The sequence below is a fragment of the Macaca mulatta genome, chromosome 15 (genome assembly GCF_049350105.2).
Source record: "Macaca mulatta isolate MMU2019108-1 chromosome 15, T2T-MMU8v2.0, whole genome shotgun sequence".
In the NCBI taxonomy this organism is placed as follows: Eukaryota; Metazoa; Chordata; class Mammalia; order Primates; family Cercopithecidae; genus Macaca; species Macaca mulatta.
The window spans coordinates 94,042,488-94,065,012 of NC_133420.1; the positions used below are offsets into that span (position 1 = coordinate 94,042,488).

Here is a 22,525-nt window from a genome sequence, read left to right on the forward strand (position 1 = left end):
AAAATAACTTTACCTAAGTATACAAAATTGTTTGAGGGTAATGAAAGAGAAAAACACAACTGTAAAAGGGCCAAGGACACAGGGATGGGCAAATGAAGGAAAGGCGGAGAGGGAGACCAAGAGCTGAGGGAGAAAATTCTGTGGAGAGGTGTGGGAAAGGGGTGGAGCTGGCACCCTTGCCTTAAGAGCTGAGTGACAGGCCAAGGGATACAAAAGACTGGTTGAGCCAGGTAGGGAAAGCTGCCTAAAGCCCTGGACAGGCACACAGGCCCAGGTCTGTAGGCCACAGCAGCTGCAGTGCTGAAAGGTAGCAACACCCAGACCTCCAGGAGAGACCAGGCCCAGGATGCCTCGCCTGTTCTTGTTTCATCTGCTAGGAGTCTGTTTACTACTGAACCAATTTTCCAGAGCAGTCGCGGCCAAATGGATGGACGACGTTATTAAAGCATGCGGCCGCGAATTAGTTCGCGCCCAGATTGCCATTTGCGGCAAGAGCACCTTGGGCAAAAGGTCTCTGAACCAGGAAGATGCTCCTCTGAAACCTAGACCAGCGGCAGGTGAGAGCTCCCGCCCCCCTGGCCTTCCTGCGCTTCCCATTGGTTACTCTCGGGTGGCCGCCCAATTGAAACGGCGGCCTGCACTTCCGACTCGAGATCTCATTGGCTGCCAGTACTCAGCGCCTACTCCACCGTGGGTGGTTCCTAAAGTTTGGGTTTTTCCTTTGCCAGGTGATTTTATTCAAACAGTCTCACTGGGAAGCTCACCAGACGGAAGGAAAGCACCGAGAATGGGAAGAGTTCCTTAGTGCCCTTCCCACAAGGCAGCCAGAGCGACGGGGTGGAAAGGAAGGGGAAGCCTCAGAGGGGGTGACGCAGCCCCGAGACCCGCAGCAGGCCGGGCGCACTCCTGTACCCCACAGGAAAGTCAGGCGGCCAGACCGCGGGCATGCTGGTGGGGGCACGTGGACAGGGCATCTCGGATAGAGAGGAAAGGGGGCAAACACTGAGGCGGTGCGCTGGTTATCAAGCCTGTTTGCGCGCCTGTAGGACGGGGCAACACTCTGAGGTCTCTGTGAGGGTCCCGTAATGGGAAGACAGGAAGGGCCTTACGCTTATTGACTCTCGTAGTCCAAAAGTTGGGCTGTGGCCTATGCCACTGGAAACGTTCTTTAAAGCAAACAAACAAAACCATTCCAAATGAAAGAGTCTGGCCTCCCACTTCTTTGATCTGGGTATTGAAGTTCATGTGTGAGACGGGATGGAAGAGAAAGAAAAGGCTTGAATGCTTATTAGAGAAACTCAAGAAGACCAGAGACAAGGGAAGCAGGCCCTTCAGAACAGCATAGCTGAAGACCCTATTGATACTTTCAAGCATTTGGAAGCTGCAGTGGGTTTGCTTTAAAAGCAAGATCTTAGAGTTGAGTGCAGCTCGATCTTTTTGTATTTATAAAGCAGCAGTGGAAACTCACGGAGGTATACACTAGTCTAGAAGTGTAATGGATCATATTAAATTCAGAGAAGGTAACCGCAGTTTGCAAATATTGTTTTATATTAATATGACATGTAATTTATGATAAACCACAACTAAATTTTATAGGCTATATGCATATACTGTATATATATGACTCTAAAAGAAATGCATTTAGTTCTCTTTTATGAGATTTAAAGTATGCTTCTAAAGTTATTTACTTTTCTACAATGTTTGTTAGAGTTAGATTTATTTAATGGCAGTTTTTACATGATTTTTGTGTAACATTAGTACAAAAGTACCACAAAGTCTAGGAATTTACTGATTCAAAGTAGAGAAAACCAGAATTGCTTTATTATTCCAGCTTTTCTGACTATAAAAGTAGTAATGCTCATATTAAAGACAAAAATGTACATTAATGCAGGGATAAAAATGGAAGCACTTGTAGATATTAAAGACTTTGAAAAGTATATATGAATTTTATGAGAAAATGAAATTATATTAAACAAGTAGAAAGAAATGTTAACATTTGGATAGGTATCTGTATACCTTTTGCATTTTCACTCACCATTATACTTTGAGCAGTTTCTCACATTGTTATTATACCAAAACACAATTTAAAATTCCTGTGTAGTATTTTTTGTCATAACTCTGCCACATATGCTTAAAGATTGTTTGATGGATATTTAGTTTATTTCTAAATTGTTGCTGAAAATAGTTCATTGAGCACATTTGTATATAGATATGGCTACATTTTTATTTCCTTTGAAGAGACATGACATTACAAAGTATTTTTTAAAGAATTTTCTTTATTGCTGTGCAATATAATTTAACTGAAAGTAAACTAAGAAAACATCGCCTGCATGTGGAGATTAAGACAAATGTTTACCATTACTAGGTAGGAATCATTTTGGAAGTACATGTCAGTAATTTGTGATTGATATGAGTTTTCACACTTCTACTGTTAGGTAGTTGCTATTTGCTTTCACATTATTACATTGTTAGCCATCCATTTCATCCTACAATATGTGCCAAAATAATATTCACTGCATCCCTTTTAAAAATAAGATACACTTTAAACCAGAAGAGGCCTATTTTCGTGAGATTTACATCCAAAATACAGTAAATAGGGGTATTTGTATGAATTCAGACAGAATATTTCTCCTGCTGATTAGATCACAGGTGTTGGAAATTCTGCCTCTTTAACTTTATCCTCCAGGAGTAACTTCCCACCATGAAACATTCGCTAGCTTAAAATAACATCTTTTTCAAGGGTTATTATTACAACTCATAATATCATAAATCATAGCTTAGCAATGGAAGAAAATGACTTAAGTAAGAAGAATCCAAGAAAATGACCACGATGTGTGGTCTGTTTTCAATGACTTACATGACTTCAGAAAGATGGCAGATTAATATCAGGGAGAGTCAAAAGTACTACGATAAAAGCACTGAGGGTATCATGAAGAGAGATGAGAGAAGACCAATGGGGTAAAGCAGAGCCTTGGTAAAATTATGAAATTTTAAGGTGTCCAACTGTAAGTAAGCTAAGTGTTTAGATATTAGGATGCTTGCTTATTTTGTTTCAATGTTGTAATTTATATTGAGGCAATGCTTTCTTTTTTGTCTACGCCAACATTCATAGTTTTTCTGAGTGCTCTTTGACATGAATATACCCTCACATACATCTTTTTTTAAATTTAACAGAAATTGTGCCATCCCTCATCAACCAAGATACAGAAACCATAAATATGATGTCAGAATTTGTTGCTAATTTGCCACAGGAGCTGAAGTTAACCCTGTCTGAGAGGCAGCCAGCATTATCAGAGCTACAACAACATGTACCTGTATTAAAAGATTCCAATCTTAGCTTTGAAGAATTTAAGAAAATTATTCGCAAGAGACAAAGTGAAGCCACAGACAGCAGTCCTTCAGAATTAAAATCCTTAGGCTTGGATACTCATTCTCGAAGAAAGAGACAACTCTACATGACATTGTCTAATAAATGTTGCCATATTGGTTGTACCAAAAAATCTCTTGCTAAATTTTGCTGAGATGAAGCTAATTGTGCACATCTCATCTAATATTCACACATAGTCTTGATGACATTTTCACTGATGCTTCTGTCAGGTCCCACCAATTCTTAGAATATAAGAAACTTTTGTTGATGTTTAGACTTTTGTATTTGATGTGTAAGAAAATGTTCTTGTATTATTGTAGTTTCTATAAATGACACTTTTTATGCTGAAAACCCTTTTTGTCTTTTTGTTAACATTATGATTATGTTGTGTTATTCTTTTTCATGCTGTTAACTTAAAATTACAATAAAACCTCTACCACTTTAACCATATGTAGTAACAATACAGTACCTAACACCAGTTGCATGAAATGGACCAAAATGTTTTTCTTGATATTAACTCTTAGATTGGATATACATAAAGCCATAAAACTTGAACTTTCCTAATAGATTTCAAAAGGTTTTTGTGTCATATTGAAATACTCATTGCAAACAATCAGATTGGACACTAAACCAATTTAATTTAGTTGAGGCCATATAAACTCAAGTACTTTTATTTCCTTTTTAACTTTTTTTTTTTTTTTTCTTCTAGTATGCTATGAAGGGAACTCAAGTACTTTTTAAGCTAGGGTTTTATTCTCAGTTCTAGTGTCTTAAGAAACTTAAAAGTAAATTATTTTTTAAGGAGAAAAAGGAATAGACATAATGTAGAACAGAACAAACAAGTTCATATCATATATTACAGAAGAAATAGTATAATGAGGGAACATAATTTACGTTCACTTCTTTAGAATTTACAAACTATTTCTGTAAGCAAAATTACTGAAATAGTATGAACACTTGTTAGAACAGTAAATTGACATAGTTATCAACTTAGTATTTTACTGGTTCTGTCTACTTTGTTTTCTTTTTAAAAAATTATACTTTTAAGTTCTTGGTTACATGTACAGAATGTACATGTTTGTTACATAGGTATACATGTTACACACATGATCCTGAGGAGTGTTTTCCAACTTGGTTCCACTCTCCCCTTCACTTTCAGGTACACCAATCAAATGTAGATTTGGTTTTTTCACACAGTCCCATATTTCTTGGAGACTTTGTTCATACCTTTTTATTCTTTTTTCTCTAATCTTGTCTTCTCTCTTTATTTCACTAAGTTAATCTTCAATTACTGATATCCTTTCTTCTGCTTGATCAATTTGGCTATTGATACTAGCGTATTCTTCACAAAGTTCTCGTGCTGTGTTTTTCAGCTCCACCAGGTCATTTATGTTCTTCTCTACATTGATTATTCTAGTTAGCAATTCAACTAACCTTTTTCAAGGTTCTTAGCTTCCCTGTATTGGGTTAGAACATGTTCCTTTAGCTTGGAGGAGTTTGTTATTACCCAACTTCTGAAGCCTACTTCTATCAGTTTGTCAGACTCATTCTCCATCCAGTTTTGTTCCTTGCTGGCAAGGAGTTGTGATCCTTTGGATGAGGAGACGCACTGTGGTTTTTGGAATCTTCAGCCTTTTGGCGCTGGTTTTTCCCCATCTTTGTGGATTTATCTACCTTTGGTCTTTGATGTTAGTGACCTTCAGATGGGGTCTTTGAGTGGGCGTGCTAATCCTTTCTGTTTGTTTCTTTTCCTTCTAACAGTCAGGCCCCTCTGCTGCCAGTCTGCTGGAGTTTGCTGGAGGTCCACTCCCGATCCTGTTTGCCTGGGTATCACCAGCAGAGCCTGCAGAGCAGCAAAGATTACTGCCTGTTCTTTCCTCTGGAAGCTTTGACCCAGAGGGGCACCTCCCAGATGTCAGCTGGAGATCTCCTGTATGAGGTGTCTATTGGCCCCTGCTGGGAGGTGTGTCCCAGTCAGTATACACAGGGGTCAGGGACCCACTTGAGGAGGCAGTCTGACCCTTAGCAGAGCTCGAATGCTGTGCTGGGAGGTCCGCGGCTCTCTTTAGAGCTGTTACGCAGGGATGTTTAAGTCTGCTATAAGCCCCTGACTGGGGCTGCTGCCTTTTTTACAGAGATGCCCTGTCCGGAGAGGAGGAATCTGGCAGTCTGGCCATAGCAGCCTTGCCGAGCTGCAGTGGGCTCTGCCCAGTTTGAACTTCCTAGTGGCTTCGTTTACACTGTGACCATAAAACCACCTACTCAAGCCTCAACAATGGTGGAAGCCCCTCCCCCCACCAAGCTCGAATGTCCCAGGTGGATCTCAGATTGCTGCTGTGTTGGCAGCGAGAATTTCAAGCCAGTGGATCTTAGTTTCCTGGGCTCTGTGTAGGTGGGACCCGCCGAGCCAGATCACTTGGCTCCCTGGCTTCAGCACCCCTTTCCAGGGGAGTGAACAGTTCTGTCTCGCGGGCATTCCAGGCACCGCTGGGGTATGGGGGGAAAGAAAGAGTTCCTGTGGCTAGTTCAGTGTCTGCCCAATTGGCCACCCAGTTTTATGCTTGAAACCCAGGGCCCTGGTGAGGTAGGCACTGGAGGGGATCTCCTGGTTTGCAGGTTGCGAAGACTATGGGACAAGCACAGTATCTGCGCCAGAGTTCCTCAGGCTCAGACCCTCCTGGCTTTCCTTGGGTAAGGGAGAAAATTCCCCCACCCCTTGTGCTTCCTGGATGAGGTGATGCCTCGCCCTCCTTCAGCGTGTCTTCCGTGGGCTGCACCCACTGTCCAACTGGTCCCAGTGAGATGAACCAGGTACCTCAGTTGGAAATGCAGAAATCACCCGTCTTCTGCGACAATCTCACTGGGAGCTGCAGACCGTTCCTATGTGGCTATCCTGAATCCTCCTTCCTGGTTCTATTTATGTACACATGCATTTTAGCCAGCATTTATAGAAGAAATGCAGTTGTATGACAAGTTAATCTCCTCCATCAAATGTCTGTAAACAATTTTAAGAAATGAAGATAGTAATTCCTGTTTTTCAAATTCCCATACATGACTAATAATAACCAAGTTATTATTGCAAAGCTTCATAAATGACTGCAGAACTTCACAGATCATAATCCACCTCAGATGAAGCAAGGAGGAGTGCTGTCTGATATGGAGATTCCAACCTGGAAGAATGAGGACAATGCCCAGCAAACTTACAGCTCTTACAGGACAGAGAGGTACCTCCAGACACAGAAGGCTGTTATTCAGACCCTGTCTGAGCCCATGTTTCACATCTGCTCCTTCACAAATTCCATGGAGGCAGAGTCGCTGAATGAGAGGCCATATTTACTGCCTCTGATGGTATGTCCACTTTTTGAGTGGTTCAAAGATAATTTGTGGTTAACTGTCTACTATAAATATGCAAATAATTACTTCAATCTTTAAAATGTATATTTCAAATCCTACTAAAGTCCACCTAAAACTGTCATGAAAAGCTTGTAAGTTTATGTCTCAAATAAAACATTTACTCTATTGATACATATGTATCAGTTAAGACTGTGTTCTCTGTAAATAACAGAATACCCTACAAAAGTAGCTTCTAAGAGGCCCACAGAGTAAGTAAGCATCTACCCTTGTTTAGCCTCTGAATGGTACCAGCAGGCTCCTCCCAACTTTCCAGTCACCTGTGCCTAGCATAGACGCCTTCCTCCTTATGCTCCCTACCTCATGGTGCGTCCCAAGATGGCTGCTTCCTCTCCCTTTCTCAGTCTGCTTTTCAGGCAGGAAAGAAAGGGGGCAACAAGAGGGCTTAATGCCTGGAAGAGAAAAGCAAAGGCTTTTCCAGAAACCTTCTCACTTGTGCTCATGGTATATTGGCAAGAGCTGTGTCGTATGTGATTTGTTTTATGCGACCACCAGAGCAGGCGCCAGCGAAAAGGCAAGTAGGCGAGGTAAAAAAGAAACTTTATTAGCTAGCCAATGTGAAGGAAGAAAGGGCGAAGTTCACCGGTCTCCGACGTTCTCGGGGGAGGTTCCTAGGTCCGCATATGAGGAGGGGCCGAGGAAGTTCGCGCCGCGCACCTGCCGGGAGGGGCCTTTCTGTCTAAGGCTTGAGAGTGGGAGGGCAATAGGCGGGACACGGGCGTGTCGCGGGCGTTCCCTAGGTGCGGCCAGTTAAGTTTCGGTTTCCTTGATCGGAGGCCATGTTGCGCCTGCGCAGTTGGTCTGTATTTTTCCCGGGCGTGGGCTGCATTTTCCCGGCCAGGGTAAGTTGGTGATGAAGAACCCGGAAGTGTGCCGTCTTAGTCGTCTTTGTCCTCTCCCCCCGTCCAGACAGTATGGACACTGCTACCTGCAAGAGACATTGAGAAATCATATCTAGCACTTATAGCCTCAAGAATTTAGATAAGTCTAGGGAGAAGTTTCTAGAAAAAGAGTTTGGTGTAGTTAACCTATAGATACACTCATGCTCTCTGTTCTTGTATCTGTAATGAGTGACTGAAAGGCCTTCGTATTTGTCTATTACCCTTCACTATTAGATTAACTTCAACTATAGGTAGATCCATGGGATATTGTGGAAAAAAGAAAGAACTTTTTGGAATCCAGTGGACATGGGTAGAATTGCAGCCTCAGCACTTACCAGCTATATGTGTAGACATATTTTTTTTCTCTTTAAAAAGGTGTTTGTTTCTTTTGACAGAAAATACTTACATTTGTTTTTAAATTAATAAAGTCATTTTTAAAAGTAATTTTAGGTTTACAGAAAAATATATTAGAAAGTACAGTCAGTTCCCATATAGCCCCTCACCTCGCCACAAAAACAGTTTTAACTATAAATAACACCTTGCATTAGTGTGGTACTTGTGCAGCAATTGAACCAATATTGATATTATTATTAATTAAAGCCTATAGTTTACATTAGAGTTCACTCTTTGGATTATACTGTTTAGAGTACATTCTATGGATTTTCAAAAATTAATTGACTTTTTAAAAGTAGTTTTAAGTTCACAGGAAATTTAAGTAGAAAATACAGAATGTTGCTCCATACTCCCCCAACCACATACCCTTACAGCAGTCTGCATTATCTGTATGTTTGTTACATGTGGTACCTTTTTTACAGCTGATGAAGGAACCTTGACATTATTATTAATCAAAGCCAATAATTTACATTACGGTTGCTCTTTGCATTTTACATTCTATGGGTTTTGACAAATGTATAATGACATGCATCCTTCTTATGGAATTATTCAAAATAGATCTTACTGCCCTAAAAATTCCTTATGCTCCCCCTATTCATGCCTGTCTCTCCCCAAATCCCTGTCAATCACTGATCTTTTTCCTGTGTCCATGGTTTTGCCTTTCCAGAACCTCATATAGGTGTAATTATACATGATATAGCCTTTTCAGATTGGCTTCTTTCACTTAGTAATACGCCTTTAAGGTTCCTCAATGTGTTTTTGTGGCTTGTTCACTCTTTCCTTTTAGCACCGAATAATATTCCTTGTCTAAATGCACCATAGTCTATTTATTCATTCACCTGCTCAAAGTCATTTTGGTTGCTTCCAGATCTGGGAAATTAAGAATAAAGCTGCAGGTTTCATGTGCAGGTTTTTATGCTGAAATAAATTTTCAATTCACTTGGGTAGATACCAAGAAATGTGATTGCTAAACCACATATTAAGAGTATGTTTTGTTGAAAAAATCATGCTAAACTGTCTTCTAAAATAGCTGTATCATTTTGCATTCCTACCAACAATGAATGAGATTTCCTGTTGCTTCATGTCCTCATCAGCATTTGGTGTTGTCAGCATTTTGAATTGTAGCCATTCTAATAGTTTTGTAATGATATCTCGTTGTTGTTTTAACTTACAATTTGCATATGACTTAAGATGTTGAAATTTTTTTCACTTTTTATTAGCCATCAGCATATCTTCTTTGGTAAAGTATTTTTTCAATTTTTTGCTCATTTTAAAATTAGTATTTTTCACATCAAAAAGCTAAAAAGATTTCAACTTAACAATTTAACATCACAACTAAGAAAACTAGAGAACCAAGAGCAAACAAACCCCAAAGCTAGCAGAACACAAGAAATAACCAAGATCAGAACTTCACTGAAGGGGATAGAGACACGAAAAACCCTTCAAAACTCAAATCCAGAAGCTTGCTTCTTGAAAAAATTAATAAAGTAGACCACTAGCAAGACTAATAAAGAAGAAAAGGGAGATGATTCAAATAAACACAATCAGAAATGATAAGGGGGATATCAAAACTGACCCCACAGAAATACAAACAACTATCAGAGATTACTACAAACACCTCTGTGGATATAAACTAGAAAGTCTAGAAGAAATGGATAAATTTCTTGACACCATACACCCTCCCAAGACTGAACCAGGAAGAAATTGAATCCATAAATAGACAAGCAGTTCTGAAATTGAGGCAGTAATAAATAGCCTACCAACCAAAAAAAAGCCCAGGACCAGATGGATTCACAGTTGAAGTGTACCAGAGGTACAAAGAAAAGCTGGTACCATTTCTACTGAAACTATTCTACAAAATTGAAAGGGAGGAACTCCTCCCCAACTCATTCTATGAGAATCATCCTGGTACCAAAACCTAGCAGAGATACAACAAAAAAACCAAACTTCAGGGCACTATCCTTGATAAGCATCAGTGCAAAAATACTCAGTAAAATACTGGTAAACTGAATCCAGCAGCACATCAAAAAGCTTATCTACCATGATCAAGTAGGCTTCCATCCAAGGATTCAAGGTTGGTTCAACATACACAAATCAATAAACGTATCTCATCTCAGAAAGAGAACTAGAGACAAAAACCAACTGATTACCTCAATACATGCAGAAAAGACCTTCGATAAAATTTAACATCCCTTCATGTTAAAAACTCTCAATAAACTAGGTATTGAAGGAACACACTTCAGAATAATAACAGCCATTTATGACAAACCGACAGCCAATATCATACTGAATGGGCAAAAGCTGGAAAGATTCCCCTCGAAAACCTTACAAGACAAGGATGCCCTCACTCACCACTCCTATTTAACATAGTATTGGAGGTTCTGACCAGCACAATCAGACAAGAGAAAGAAATAAAGGATATTCAGATAGGAAGAGAGGAAGTCAGACTATCTTTGTTTGTAGATGATATGATCCTATATCTAGAAAACCTCAGTGTCTCAGCCCAAAAGCTTTTTAAATTGATAAGCAACTTCTCAAAAGAAGACATACATGCGGCCAACAAACATGAAAAAAAAAATCACTAATCATTAGAGAAATGCAAATCAAAACCACAATGAGATATCATCTCACACCAGCCAGAATAGCTATTATTAAAAAGTCAAAAAACAACAGATGCTGCTGAGGTTGCAGAGGAAAAGGAACACTTTTACACTGTTGTGGGAGTGTAAATTAGTTCAACCATAGTGGAAGACAGTGTGGCAGTTCTTCAAAGACCTAGAGACAGAAATACCATTTGACCCAGCAATCCATTACTGGGTAAATACCCAAAGGAATATAAATCATTCTAGTATAAAGATACATGTGCACGTATGTTCATTGCAGCCCTATTCACAATAGCAAAGAGATGGAGTCAACTTAAATGCCCATTAATGATAGACTAGATAAAGAAAATGTGGTACATATACACCATAGAATACTATACAGTCATAAAAACGAATGAGAGTATGTCCTTTGCAGGGACATGGATGGAGTCGGAAGCAATTATCCTCAGCAAACTAATGAAGGAACAGAAAACCAAATACCACATGTTCTCACTTATAAACGGGAGCTAAATGATGAGAACACATGGACACAGGGGGGTTGCAGAGAACAAGACACACTTGGGCCTGTCAGAAAATGGGGGATGGGAGGAGGGAGTGCATAAGAAAGAATAGCTAATGGCTGCTGGACTTAATACCTAGGTGATGGGATGATCTGTGTAGCAAACCACCATGGCACATGTTTACCTATCTAACAAATCTGCACATTCTGCACATGTACCCCTGAGCTTAAAATACGTTTAAGAGTTTAAGTTGTTATGTTTTTAAGAGTTCTCTGTAGATTTTGGGTAATGGTCCTTTATCAGATATATTTTGCAAATATTTTGCCCCAGTCTATGTCTTGTCGTTTTACTCTCTTGAAGCATATCTTTTGAAGAGTAGAAAGTTATAGTTTTAATGTAGTCCAATTTATCAATTTTTGTATTCACAGACTGTGCTTAGTATTGTATCTAAAGAGTCATTGACTAATCCAATGTCACTTAAGAGTTTTTTCCTATGTCATCTTCTAAGAGTTTTATAATTTTGCATTTTTTTATTATGATGAAATACCCATACCAAAAATGTGCCATTTTAATTATATTTTAGCGTAAGTTTAGTGGCATTAACTATGTTCACATTGTTGTACACCATCACCACTATCTATCTCCAGAATTTTTCATCATCTCAAACTGAAACTCTGTATTCATTAAACATGACATCCCCATTCTGTCACCTCAAGGCCCTGGTACCCACTATTCTACTTTCTGTGCTTATGAAATTGACTACTCTAGCTACTTCATGTAAATAGAATCACAGAATATTTGTCTTTTCATATCTGACTTATTTCACTTACCATTTTTCAGATTCAGCCATGTTCCAGTATGTATCAGAAGATCATTTTCATGGAGGAATAATGTTTCATTACATATATAAATACATATATAGATACACACACACACACACACACACACACACACTACATTTTGTTTATTCATTTGTCCATTGATGGACACTTAGTTTATTTTTATCTTTTTAGCTTTTGTGAGTAATGCTGCTGAGAACATTAGTATATACTATCTGTGCAACTCCCTATTTTTAATTATTTGGAGTACATACCTAGGAATTGAATTGCTGGGTCATGTGGTCATTGTACTTTTAACTTTTTGAGGAGCTACCCTACTGTCTTCTCCACCCTACTGTCTTCCATAGAAGCTACACCACTTTACATTTCCACCAATAGTGCATAAATGTTTCAATTTCTCTACGTCTCTGACATTTGTTATTTTCCTTTTTGCATTAGAGCCATCCTAATGGATGTGATGTGGTATATCATTGGGCTTTTTTCTTTTTCTTTTATTATATTATTTTCAATTGACAAATCATAATTACATTCATGGGGTACAATGTGATGTTTTGATATATGTATACAATGTGGAATTATTAAATCAAGCTAATTAACACATTCATTACCTTGCTTACCTATCATTTTTTATGAGACACTTGAACTCTCTTAGCTATTTTGAAATATATTATACATTATTATTGACTATATATACCCTGTTGTGCAACAGATCTCAAAATCTATTCCTCTTGTCATCTGAACCTTTGTGCCCTTCGATCAATAACTCCTTATTAGAGAAGAGATGTCATCAAAATGGCTGGCTAGAGGTGCCCAGCATTCACCCTCTTCACAAAGAAGGGCAATTTAACAAGTACATAACCATACATCAAATAGAAGGTCTAGGGAAGAACAACTGAATTCAGCAAGAAAGTGATGAAAACTCTTGGGATGGCAGCATGGGAGGTAGGCAAAGCATCTGGTTAGGATCCACTCAGAGCCAAGAAGGACTCTTTATTGCAGGGAAAAGATAAATGGAAGATCCTGGGAAGTTCATATTCCTACCACAGACACCTGTAATTCTAACTGCAGGAGAGCCCTATAATCCTCACAGGCCTTGAGTTCAGGGTAGAGAGCTGCCTGGAATCCATGTGATTGCATTACTCCAGGGAGGAAATCACACTGATGCTCCCCAACTTTCCAGGACTCAGGCTGCTGCAGCATGGTGCCATTTTGAGAATGAAACCTCTGTCAGAGCACATTCTGCCCAGGGTCCCAATGGCCCCATACATCTGTACATCCCCAGTGCTTTGCCATTATCCCATCACATCCATGCAGAAGGCTACAGTGCCATGACTCCAGCTGGGCCCAGCAGTGCAGCCATGAACCCATGCATCTGAGCCCACACATCATCACCCGGCATCCCAGGTAACAAGTTATCCAGCACAAGGGCCAGGCTAACCCCAATGCAGAAGGAGCTGATGCACTTACTACCCAGAGCCTGAGAGCTAACCCTGTCTAGCAGGAGAGCCGCCGTGCACTTATTTGGACCCCACTGGGAGTCCAAGGATCAGACCACTTGGGGCCTGCACCAACTGGTGACACCCCACCCCACAGCAGTGGAGCCTCTTCACACTTTCCCAGGCCTTTATTTTTTTCTCTTGTCTGATTGCCGTAGCTGGGACTTCCAGTACTATGTTAAATAACAGTGGTGAAAGTGGGCATCCTTGTCATGTTCCAGATCTTACAGGAAAGGCCTTCAGTTTTTCCATAGCCAATATTATATTAGCTGTGGATCTGTTGTACACGGTTTTTTTCTTCTTCTTTTGGTTTCTTTCAAAATTTTCTGTCTTTGATTTTCTACAGTTTGAATATGTTATATCTAGCTGTAGATTAGTATTTATCCTCTTTGACATTCTCTGCACTTCCTGGATTTGTGGTTTGGTGTCCGATGTTTATTTGGGCAAATTATTAGTCATTATTTCTTAAATATTCCTCAGTTCCTTTCTCATTTTCTTCTCTTTGTGGCATTCCTATAATTCATATGTTATACACTTTGTGCTCGTTCTACAGTTCTTGTATATTGTATTCCGTTCTTTAAAGTTTTTTTTCTTTTTGCCTTATCATTTGAGAGGTTTCTATGACATATCCTTAAGTCCCGGGTACTTTGCTTGACTGCATTCAATCTTTGAAAAGCCCACCAAAAGCATTTTAGAATTTGTTAGTGTTTTAAATAACTGTCACTTAAAAAATCTTTCTTAGAGCATCTATCACTTTACTTACATTACCCTTCTGTACATGCATGTAGTCAACTCCATTAGAGCCCTTAGTACAGTAATCATAGTTATTTTAAATTCCCAGTCTGATATTTCCAAAATTTCTGCCATATCTGGGTCTGGTCTGATGCTTTTTGTATTTTCAAATTGTATTTTTTGCCTTTTAGTATGCTTTGTAATATTTGTTAAAAGCCAAACATGATGGGCAAAGGAACTGATGTAAATAGGTCTTTGGTATATTTAACTTATATTGTAGCTGTAGGTCTCAGAGGCTAAAATTCTCTGATGTCTTTGCTTTTGTCTCCCCTGTTATCTTTGAACATTCCCAAAGACTTCTTAAATAAGGTCTGAGGCTTACAGTTCTTTTGCTTGTAAGCCACTGTTGTTATTTAGGGAACAATTAATGTGATTGCAAGGTATGTGTGTGAGGGGAGGAGATATGGGTTCTTTAGTCCTAGGATTAGATCTCTTATTTCTAGTGAGTCCATTCTGCTTTCCACTTCTATGAGATCCACTCTTCAAGATGCCACTTACCAGTGAGATCATGCAATATTTGTTTTTCTGTGCCTGACTTATTTCGCTTAATATAGAGTCATCCAGGTTTACCCATATTGTCACAATGACAGGAATTTCTCCTTTTTTATGGCTGATAGTATTCCATTGTGCATATAGAGTGCATTTTCTTTAGTTGATAGACACTTAAGTTGATCTCAGATATTGGGTATTATGAATAGCTCTAGAGAAAACATGGGAATGCAGATACCTCTTTGATAGTCTGAATTTCTTTTGGATATATGCCCAGTAGTGGGGCTGCTAGATTATATAGTGTTATATTTTTAAAATTTTGAGGAACCTCTATACTATTTTCCATAATGGCTGTACTAATTTACTTTCCCACCAACAGTGTGTAATGAAGGATGAAGGAAACATCTTTTTCTTCTTCCTCACCTTAGCAGGAAAGTTTCTAGTATCCAACTATTTAGTATGGTATGAGCTATGGGTTTTCTGTAGATATTCTTTATCAAGTAAGGATGTTCTCCTCTATTTCTAGTTTGATGAAAGCTTTTATTATGCATGAGTGTTGGATTTATCAAATGTTTCCTCTGTATTTGTTGATATAGTCATGTGATGTTTTCTCTTTAGCCTGTTATTATAATGTATTGCATTAGTTGATTTTCTTTTTTTCCACTTTATTTATTTATTTATTTATTTATTTATTTATTTATTTATTTATTCTTTTAGTATCCTTTAAGTTCTGGGTTATATGTGCAGAACATGCAGATTTGTTACATAGGTATACATGTGCCGTGGTGGTTTGCTGCACCCATCAACCCATCATCTAGGTTTCAAGCCCTGCATGCATTAGATATTTCTCCTAATGCTATCCCTCCCCTTGCTCCAACCCCCAACAGGCTCCAGTATGTGATGTTCCTCTCCCTGTGTCCATGTATTCTCATTGTTCAACTCCCATTTATGAGTGAGAACATGTGGTGTTTGGTTTTCTTTCCCTGTGTTAGTTTGCTGAGGATGATGGTTTCCAGCTTCATCCATGTCCCTGCAAACAACATGAACTCATCCTTTTTTATGGCTGCATAGTATCCCATGGCATATATGTGCCACATTTTCTTTAACCAGTCTATCATTGATGGACATTTGAATTGGTTCCAAGTCCTTGCTATTGTAAATAGTCCTGCAATAAGCATATGTGTGCATGTGTCTTTATAGTAGAATGATTTATAATCCTTTGGGTGTATGTCCAGTAATGGGATTGCTGGGTCAAATGGTATTTCTGGTTCTAGATCATTGAGGAATCTCCCCACTGCTTCCACAATGGTTGAACTAATTTACAATCCCACCAACAGTGTAAAAGCATTCCTATTTCTCTGCATCCTCTCCAGCATCTGTTGTTTCCTGACTTTTTAATGATTGCCACTCTAACTGGCGTGAAATAGTGTCTCATTGTGGTTTTGACGTGCATTTCTCTAATGACCCAGTGATGATGAGCTTTTTTTCATATGTTTATTGGCCACATAAATGTCTTCTTTTAAGAATTGTCTGTACATATCCTTTGCCCACTTTTTGATGTTTTTTTTTCTTCTAAATTTGTTTTAGTTCTTTGTAGATTCTGGATATTAGCCCTTTGTCAGACGGATAGATTACAAAATTTTTCTCCCATTCTGTAGGTTGCCTGTTCACTCTGATGATAGTTTCATTTGCTGTGCAGAAGCTCTTTAGTTTAATGAGATCCCATTTGTCAATTTTGGCTTTTGTTGCCATTGCTTTTGGTGTTTCAGTCATGAAGTCTTTGCCCATGCCTATGTTCTGAATGGTATTGCTTAGGTTTTCTTCTAGGGTTTTTATGGTTTTATGTCTTACATTTAAGCCTTTAATCCATCTTGAGTTAGTTTTTGTATAAGGTGTAAGGAAGGGCTCCAGTTTTAGTCTTCTGCATATGGCTAGCCAGTTTTCCCAACACCATTTATTAAATAGGGAATTCTTTCCCCATTGCTTGTTTTTGTCAGGTTTGTTGAAGATCAGATGGTTCTAGATGTGTGGTTTATTTCTGAGGCCTCTGATCTGTTCCATTGGTCTATATCTCTGTTTTGGTACCAGTACCATGCTGTTTTGGTTACTGTAGCCTTGTAGTATAGTTTGAAGTCAGGTAGCGTGATGCTTCCAACTTTGTTCTTTTTGTTTAGGATTGCCTTGGCTATACAGGCTCTTTTTTGGTTCCATATGAATTTCAAAGTAGTTTTTTCTAATTCTGTGAAGAAAGTCAATGGTAACTTGATGGGAAATAGCACTGAATGTATAAATTTCTTTGGGCAATATGGACATTTTCGTGATATTGATTCTTCATATCCATGAGCATGGAATGTTTTTTCATTTGTTTGTGTCCTCTCTTATTTCGTTGAGCAGTGGTTTGTAGTTCTCCTTGAAGAGGTCCTTCATATCCCTTGTATGTTTTATTCCTAGGTATTTTATTGTCTTTGTAGCAATTGTGAATGGGAGTTCACTCATGATTTGGCTCTTTGTTTGTCTATAATTGGTATATAGGAATTCTTGTGATTTTTGCACATTGATTTTGTGTCCTGAGAGTTTGCTGAAGTTGCTTATCAGCTTAAGGAGTTTTTGGGCTGAGGCGATGGCGTATTCTAAATATACAAACACGTCATCTGCAAACAGAGACAATTAGACTTCCTCTCTTTCTATTTGAATACCATTTATTTCTTTCTCTTGCCTGATTGCTCTGGCCAGAACTTCCAATACTACTTTGAATAAGAGTGGTGAGAGAGGGCATTCTTGTCTTGTGCCAGTTTTCAAGGGGAATGCGTCCAGCTTTTGCCCATTCAGTATGATATTGGCTGTGGGTTTGTCATAAATAGCTCTTATTATTATATGTTCCATCTGTACCTAGTTTATTGAGTGTTTTTAGCATAAAGGGGTGTTGAATTTTGTCAAAGGCCTTTTCTGCATCTATTGAGATAATCATATGGTTTTTGTCATTGGTTTTGTTTATGTGATGGATTATGTTTATTGATTTGTGTATGTTGAACCAGCCTTACATCCCATGGATGAAGACAGCTTGATCATGGTGGATAAGCTTTTTGATTTGCTCCCAGTATTTTATTGAGTATTTTCACATTGATGTTCATCAGGGAAATTGGCCTGAAATTGTCTTTTTTTGTTGTGTCTCTGCCAGGATTTGGTATCAGGATGATGCTGGTCTCATAAAATGAGTTATGGAGGAATCTCTCTTTTTATATTGTTTGAAATAGTTTCAGAAGAAATGGTACCAGCTCCTCTTTGTACCTCTGGTAGAATTTGGCTGTGAATCCATCTGGTCCTGGCGTTTTTTTATGTTCAGTAGGCTATTAATTATTCCCTCAATTTCAGAACTTGTTATTTGTCTAGTCAGGGATTCGACTTCTTCCTAGTTTAGTCATGAGGCATGAGTTGATTTTCTAATGTTGAATTGGACTTGTGAACCTTGGACATGGTGTATAATTCTTTTATTTTTTTTTTTTTCTTTTTTTTTTTTTTTGAGATGGAGTCTCTGTTGCCCAGCTGGAGTGCAGTGGTATGATCTCGGCTCACTGCAACCTTCGCATCCTGCGTTCAAGTTATTTTCCTGCCTCAGCCTCCTGAGTAGCTGGACTACAGGTGCGGACCACCACACCCAGCTAATTTTTGTATTTTTAGTAGAGACACAGTTTCATCACATTGGCCAGGATGGTCTCTATCTCTTGACCTCGTGATTCACCTGCCTCAGCCTCCCAAAGTGCTAGGATTACAGGCATGAGCCGCCGCACCTGGCTGTATAATTCTTTTTAAACATTATCGAATTTGATGTGCTAATATTTTGTTGATAATTATCTCATATTTTTATCTCATATTGGTTTTCAGTGTTCTTTTCTTGTAATTCTCTGTCTGGTTTTGGTATAGGATAATGCTGGCATCATGGAATGAGTTAAAAGCATTTACTTTACCTCTAGTTTTTGCAAGAGATTATAGAAAATTGATATAATTTCTTCCAAATAGTTTGGCATACATTGTCATTATAACCTTCTAGCCCTGGTACTTTCTGCTTTGGAAGAGTATTAAGTACTGAATTGATTTTTTTTTTTTTTTTTTTTGAGATGGAGTCTTGCGTGTCACCCAGGCTGGAGTGTAGTGGTGCAATCTGGGCTCGCTGCAACCTCCAACCCCTGGGTTCAAGCAACTCTTGTGCTTCAGTCTCCCCAGTAGCTGGGGTTACGGGCATGCGCCACCATGCCCAGTTAATTTTTGTATTTTTAGTAGAAACATGGTTTTGCCATGTTTGCAAAGGTCTCAAAGTCCTGACCTCAAGTGATCCACCCGCCTCAGCCTGCCAAAGTGCTGGGATTACAGGTGTGAGCTACTGTGCATGGCCCTCTTTTATTTCTGATATTACTAACTGGTAATTTGTGTCTTCTTCTTTTTTTTTTTTTTCATTAGCCTGGTTAGAGGCTTATCAAGTTTACTGATCTTACCAAATAACCAGTTTCTGATTTAATAGACTTTCTTTATTGATTACTGTTTTTAATATTATTAATAATTGGTCTAATTTTTATTATTTCTTATCCTCTGCTTACCTTGGATTTAATTTACTCTGTCTTTTTTTTGATTTCCTAAAGTGAACGTTTCAATGATTGGTTTTAGATCTTTCTTCTGTTAAAAGAAAAAGCTTTATACAAATTAAGTTTAACAGAGTATATTTGGGAAAATAACAATTATCAAACAAGGCAGAACCCAGAACTAGAATACATTCACAGTGACTCTAGGGCTGCCACATGGTCAGACAACATTTCATAGACATAAAAAAAGGAAGTGATGTACAGAAAACAAAAGTGAAGTACAGAAACAGGTGGATTGGTTGCAACTAGGTGTTTGCCTCATCTGAACACCGTTGTACAAGTTGGCTGCCTGTGAATGAATAAAACTCAGCTGCTATGATTTGCTGAGACTTGGCTACTTGTTACAAGAGTAGGTCACAGTCTGTTTACACATCAAGTTAGGTTACACTTTACTATGTACAGAGAAATGTTTAGGTGAAACTTTATGTATGGAGGCAGGTTTAGGCCAAACTGAATTTAATTTAGCACTTTTTTCCTAACGCACTGATTCAATACTATAAATTTCCCTCTAAGAATATGTTTGCTGCATCCCACTAATTTTTATAAATTGTATTTTCATTTTCATTTAGCTTTCATTTAGTTTCATTTTAATGTATTCATTAAATAAAAACAAAATATTTTTATGTTTCTCTTGAATGTTCTTCTTTGACCCATGTATTATTTAGAAGTATATTGTTTAATCCCCAAGTATTGTAGGATTTTCCAGGTATCTTAATTCCAATGTGTTCTGAGAGCACACATTCTCTGATTTCCCTTCTTCTAAATTGAAGTTGTACACTATGACCCAGAATGTGTTCTGTCATGATAAATGTTCTGTGTGAACTTGAGAAGAACGTGTACTCTGCTTAGATGAAAGTCTTAAAAGTCCATTAGAACCAGATTGTTTATCATGTTTTTGAGTTATTAATGATTTTCTACCTATTGGATATGTGTATTTCTGATATAGGGATGCTGAAGTCTCTTTCCAGTTCTATCAGCTTTGCCTCTTATATATGATGCTCTGCTGTTAGGCACATATGTGTTCAGAATTGTTATGACTTCTTGGAGAACTGAACTCTTAATCATGATGTAGTGTCCTTGAGTGTCCTCTGGCTACATTTCTTGCTCTGAAGCCTACTCTGTCTGAAGTTATTACAGCTATTGCTGTTTTCTTTTGATTAGTATTAGTATGGTATATCTATCTCAATCCATTTACTTTTGCATGTATGTGTCTTATATTTATTTATTTATTTTCTAAGTTTTAGGTTCAGGGGGTGCATGTGCAGGTTTGTTACATGGGTAAAATGTATGTCATGGGGGTTTGCTGTAGATTATTTTGTTACTTAGGTAATAAGCATAGTACTGGATATGTAGTTTTTCAATCCTCACCCTCTACCCACTATTCATCCTTAATTAGACCATGGTGTCTATTGTTTCCTTCTTTGTGTCCATCCTTGTGTATTCAATAATTCGCACTCACTTATAAGTGAGAATATGCAGCGCTTGGTTTTCTGTTCCTGTGTTAATTCACTTAGGATAATGGCCTTCAGGTCCATCCATATTGCTAAAAGTACATGATCTCATTTTTTTAATGGTTACATAATATTTCATGGTGTATACATACCACATTTTATTTATCCAACTCACCATTGATGGGCATTTAGGTTGATTCCATGTCTTTGCTATTGTGAGTAGTGCTGTGATGAACATATACGTCATGTGCATGTGTCTTTATGGTACAACCATTTATATTCCTCTGAGTACATACCCAGTTATGAGATTGCTGGGTCAAATGGTCGTTCTGTTTTAAGTTCTTTGAAAAATCTCCAAACTGCCTTTCACAGTGACTGAACTAACTTGCATTCCCACCAGCAGTGTATAAGGGTTCCCTTTTCTCTGCAACCTTGCCAGCATCTGTTGTTTTTCGACATTTTTATAATTGCAATTCTGACTGGTATGAGATGGTATCTCATTGTGGTTTTGATTTGCATTTCTCTAATGATTAGTGAAGCTGAGCATTTTTTTCATTTGTTGTGGGCCACATGTAGGTCTTCTTTTGAAAAGTGTCTGTTCATGTCCTTTGTTCATTTTTGAATGGGGTTTTTTGTCTTTCATTTGTTAATTTGCTTAAGTTTCTCATAGATTCTGGATATTAGACCTTTGTTGGATTCACAGTTTGCAAGTATTTTCTCCCCATCTGTAGGTAGTCTGTTTACTCTGTGGATAGTTTTTTTTTTTTTTTTTTCTGTGCAGAAGCTCTTTAGTTTGATTAGGTCCCATTTATCAATTTTTGTTTTTGTTGCAATTGCTATAAGAGAGGAGTCAAAGGAATGTAAGAAATTACTAGAAACTGATAGAATCTGATTTCCCACCACTGTACAAAGTAAAAAGACCTCAAGTCAATACTTCGCTAAGACTTAAGATCAACTCCAGAGGCCCCTGTATTTTCTTAACCTTGTCAGGATCTTTGGAGGGCAGACGCCCCATCCACCAATCATAACCACAGTCCACACACTCTGTTGGAGATCTCATTGGCTGCCCACACCCAGTCCCCACTCTACTGTGGTGGTAAAGGTCAGATTTTTCTTTTGTAATGTGTTTGTGTTGAAAGGGTCTCACTGAGAATCTCACCAAGGGAGGGAAAGTTGTGGAAATAGCAAGCTGCCCGAATGAGAGGCTCTCGGTGCCCTTCTCACCAAGGAGGGTGAAGCTTTGGGGAGGTAGGGCTGCCTACAGACCTCCTGGAGGTAGGATGCATTACAGCACTGTCTTGATGTTACATCAATGTATTAGTACATTTTCACATTGCTATAAAGAACTAGCTGAGACTGGGTAATTTACAAAGAAAAGAGGTTTAATTGATTCACAGTTCTACGTGGCTTGGGAGGCCTCAGAAAACTTACAATTATGGCAGAGGGTGAAAGGAAAGCAAAGCTTGTCTTACATGGCAGCAGGAGAGAGTACACTTTTAAACCATCAGATCTTATGAGAACTCACTCACTGTCATAAGAACAGCATGGGGAAATCCACCCCCATGATCCAATCACCTTCCATGACATCTCTCCCCTTATGTGTGGGGATTACAATTTGACATGAGATTTAGGTGGGGACACAGAGTCAAACCACATCATTCTGCCCTTG

At 38.6% G+C, this 22,525-nt stretch overlaps 1 protein-coding gene across 1 annotated transcript; it reads left to right on the forward strand.

Annotated features, from left to right (window-relative positions):
- The first annotated feature begins 346 nt into the window (after positions 1-346).
- On the forward strand, positions 347-3,521 carry RLN2 (relaxin 2). The gene is made up of 2 exons (NM_001115126.1): positions 347-557; positions 3,175-3,521. The coding sequence occupies exons 1-2, from the start codon at positions 347-349 to the stop codon at positions 3,519-3,521; spliced, it is 558 nt and encodes a 185-aa protein (NP_001108598.1).
- Positions 3,522-22,525: the final 19,004 nt, after the last annotated feature.